Source organism: Phalaenopsis equestris, unplaced genomic scaffold, assembly GCF_001263595.1.
Source record: "Phalaenopsis equestris unplaced genomic scaffold, ASM126359v1 Scaffold000595, whole genome shotgun sequence".
Lineage (NCBI taxonomy): Eukaryota > Viridiplantae > Streptophyta > Magnoliopsida > Asparagales > Orchidaceae > Phalaenopsis > Phalaenopsis equestris.
Genome location: NW_018165035.1, coordinates 897 through 5,217, shown reverse-complemented (window position 1 = coordinate 5,217; position 4,321 = coordinate 897). Strand labels below are relative to the sequence as shown.

The 4,321-nt window shown below is 30.1% G+C and overlaps 1 protein-coding gene across 1 annotated transcript; it reads left to right on the top strand.

Moving 5' to 3' along the window:
- LOC110029573 (vacuolar cation/proton exchanger 3-like) lies at positions 1 to 3,534 on the top strand (the record flags this gene model as incomplete). Its single annotated transcript, XM_020731923.1, is given in 8 exon segments — positions 1 to 125; positions 279 to 363; positions 1,199 to 1,252; positions 1,434 to 1,697; positions 1,818 to 1,885; positions 1,990 to 2,018; positions 3,070 to 3,266; positions 3,339 to 3,534. Coding segments are annotated over 7 exon segments (862 nt in total), but the record flags the coding sequence as incomplete, so codon positions are not given.
- Between the last annotated feature and the right edge of the window lie 787 nt (positions 3,535 to 4,321).

The window sequence follows — 4,321 nt, the reverse complement described above, 5'->3', positions numbered from 1 at the left end:
CTCCTAGGAGAAAGAACCACAATCAGGTTACTAGGAGGAACAATAGACGAGGAGGAGAAAGAAAGAACATCTCTCTCTCTCTCTCTCTCTCTCTCATGAAAACTTTCCTCCATCAATTTTATCTTGTTAGTGGTTGCTACAAACTCATGCATAAATAAACCATCTTTTAATACCCCATCCAAATTGATTTAAATATTTTTTATGTTCACATTTGTTTGTTTATCTTCATTACATAACAATCATCATATGTGTTTCTTTCCTTTTTCTTCTTCTTGTAGTGCTTAAGAACTTCTTCCTCATCATAAAAACATGGAGACCAAAGGTGGGAGGCAAATTAATGTTGATGCAGAACCATCTTTTCAGGTAATTTTAGATTTCTATTATTCGTTAATTTTATTTTACATTTTTAATACATGCTTTTCATGGAATTGAGTTTAATGGGCATCAAACTTGTTTGAGAATTTCTATTTGGCTTAATTATTTGTGCTTATGTTAAAGATTGTGAGTGCTTAAGGAGAAAGAAATATAAGAGAAAAATGCCTTAGTATTGATGCAAGTCATGAGGAACTCTTTAATGATAGAGTAATGGTCATATTCATTATAATAAGGATCATTTATTTTGGCATTTTGCTTCAAAGATGCCACAAACATACATAAAATTTCATGTAAAATTTGCAAAATAATAATAATAATAATAATATCCTATTTTCAATCTCCTATCTTCTATTTTTATCAGTCATTCAATCAAATAAAGGGCATACAAGTATGCATTTTAACCATCTAGAATGAGAAGGAGAACAACTGTGTGTGTGGTTTTGTAATTCCTACTTGGCACTGTCCACATTGAATGGGTTGACTTCTAAAATGGAAACCTAAAGGTTTCACTTTTTTGTGATGATTTTATTATTCTAATTTGAGATTTTTTGTAGGCATAAGCATCTTCGATTGATTATCCTTTTATCATTAAGAAAAATTCTCAATTAATGTTAATCTATAAGCTCTATGATGCCTTTCTTCATTTCAATAATTTGATTTGAAAAAGATTATAATAACACTTGCAGATCATATTAATTTATCAACCCAAAAAGTCTTGGACTCTGGTTTAAACAAAAATCGTATGTTCACATCAAAGAATCTTTTTATTGATTTTTCTATACATAAATATTGAAATTAATGTTTTTCTTCCATTTATAAACAGCTGGAGAAGTTGGAAAACAACAGAGACAAGTATATATATCATTCTCATCTTGAAGTATGTCATCTTAACCAAGCCCTAATCATAGTTGATATATATTCAAGAAAATAGCTATACTAAAAAAATTTAATTTTGTTCATAAAATTTATCATCTGCTTTTTTTTTTCTTCTTGAAATCTTGACTTCGCATCAATGGGGAAAAAAATTTTCTCTTAATTCTAGCATTGGCTTTGCTCAGATGGGAAAACTTGATGGACATTTGGAGCTTGAACTTGAGGATGAACGGTGTGTTGGGCCATCTCCTTTCATTAGGAATAATCATTCCCCAGAGATCAAAAGCCCCAATGGATCCTTCTCGGATGCTAGTAAAGAAAGTAGCATAAGCCACATGAAGGACAAAGTCCTTAGAAGCCTTAACATAGTGTTATTTTCAACAAAGATTAATCTATTGATGCCTTGTGGTGCTATAGCTATTATTGTCAATTATTTGACTGGCCAACATGTAGGTGTATTCATCTATTTATTAATTTTATCTTCGTGAATTTTTTGCTTTAATGATGTAATATATTTTGATTCCACTTTTTAAACTAACAATTACTTGTTCTTTATGATATTTTTGTAGGGATGGGTTTTCTTATTAAGTTTGTTAGGCATTGTTCCTTTAGCAGAGCGCTTAGGATTTGTTACTGAGTAAGAAAATCATTTCTCTCATTTCTATATGATTTTAATCTTATCCAATTTCTTAACTATACCTATAATAATAAGTAACATAATATTTATCTTTTTTGATGCAGGCAACTGGCTTTTTTCACTGGACCAATAGGTTATTATTCTTAGACTCACTGAAAATGAAGAAAATGCTCATTTATTCTTCTCATATATTTTACCTTTGATTAGTTTACATGTCACAAATGGTATAAATTGTGCTAGGGTTGAAGGTGGAGTAATAGAAATTTTTCTATTATTTTTTATAATTATACCTTCTTGCAAATGTTTTCTCCATTCAATTTGAAATGATTATGCAAGTCATATACCAAAAAAAGAAAATGATGATCTTCCTTTTACAACCTAATTAATTGTTTTTTATAATTAAAAAATTGTCAATTAGATATGAAGTTTATTTTATTATTATTATTATTATTATTATTATTTTGGTTGCATGCTTATTAGACATATAGGGATGGTTTGAAAAGTGGTTATGATATGAAGGTCAGAAATTTGAGTCATGGAATAGACTCGTGACAAATGCAAGATAGGTATGTTTACATTAACCCTATCCTATCCACCATGGGTACAATTGAGTCAAATTGATATAAGAACAATCTGATAAATTGATCAGTATTCAATTTGATTCTCTAGGCTAGAATACAAAAGTGTGTATGTTCTATGCTTCTTTCTTTTCTAAATTAATTTCTTATTATTTCTACCTAAAATTCTTATTATTTTGATCATTATATCCAATGGTTATTTGGATTAGAATCATTTTCTTTGTTTTATAATAAATAAGTTAGCATGAACTTGTACACTTGTGCTTGAGCTCAGGCCAACTTCGATCAGTCAACGAAGCTCAAGCCAGGGTCCCTGCACGAGCTTGACTCTATCACTTACACCCTCTACCAATGACCATACATATCATGACACTTAATGCTCTAACCCTCCCTTTGAATCTTGACTCTTTCTAACCTTCATTACAAAGTACTCTCATTCTTTAATACCTATTTGGTAATCAACACCCATTATAGTAGAAAAAGGAACAGCATAATATGATGGTAGCTCCAAGAATACTCATAACTCTTCACACTTAACAGTCATAAAAAGGTTATAACTGAACTTGCTCTTTCATCACTATATAATACAAATATCTATATGTGTAGTTGGAGGGCTTCTCAATGTCACATTTGGAAACGCAACAGAATTAATCATATCAATTTATGCACTAAAAAAAGGCATGATTCGTGTGGTTCAACAATCATTGCTGGGTTCCATATTATCAAACATGTTGTTGGTTCTTGGATTTGCATTCTTCTGTGGAGGCATAGCTTATAATAAGAAGGACCAAATCTTCAATAAGGTATCATATACTCTTAACAAGTTTAACTCTTCACATCTAAGAGAGAGAGACAATTAATGTTTCTATGAACAGACAGATGTTACTGTGAACTCTGGATTACTTCTAATGGCAGTAATGGCTATGCTACTTCCAGCTGTGCTACGCTTCACTCACACTGAAATGCACTTTGGCAAGTCAGAATTAGGCCTTTCAAGATTCAGTAGTTGTGTCATGCTCGTGGCATATGCTACATATATTATTTTCCAATTAAGGGATCAGAATAGTTCTTATGATGATGAGAATGAGGTTGGTTAATTGCTTCTGAATTCTTTTTATGGAAAGTATTACATTTGTCCATAATGAGATATTTAAGTGTATGGCCAGTGGAGTGAAGCTTCATCTTAGAAAAAGAAACTAGTTATATCTCATAAATGCTTAAAAGAAAATAAGTGCATCATAAGTGGCTTGAGATGTTCTAATATATTATGTATTAGGATATATCACATAATAAAATGTAGAAGATAGATGTCCAAACTTAGATAATTTAGGAGTGCTTATGAGCTATTTTTTAATGTTATATATATATATATATATATATTGGCAATTACATACATAGCACCCGAAACATGGCTATTTACAAATATATCACCCACTTTCATCCATTTTTCAAATTCTCACTTGAATATCAAAACTCATGATAAAACCCCAACCCTTGTTTTTCCATTTTATTCAATTATCAATATTTTGATCGTGACACATATAAATATATTGGTTCGATAGCTCAAAAATATCAAATGGGTGCTATATTTTGTAAATCTAAATATTTCGTGTGCTGTGTGTGTAATTATCCCTATTTTTTAATTTATGATAAGACGTGTCATTTGTGTAATATTAGTAGTCAAGGTTAAGTTAATGTTGATAAAGACTAAAATTTACCTAAATTTTGTTTGAGATTACTTTTAATTAAAACAATTTCTATTTTTTCAAGCAAAATGAAAATAGGCTAATTACGCAATATTTGATCCATAATACTTAATTAAAATGTATTTACATATCTACCACCTAAACTTCAATTT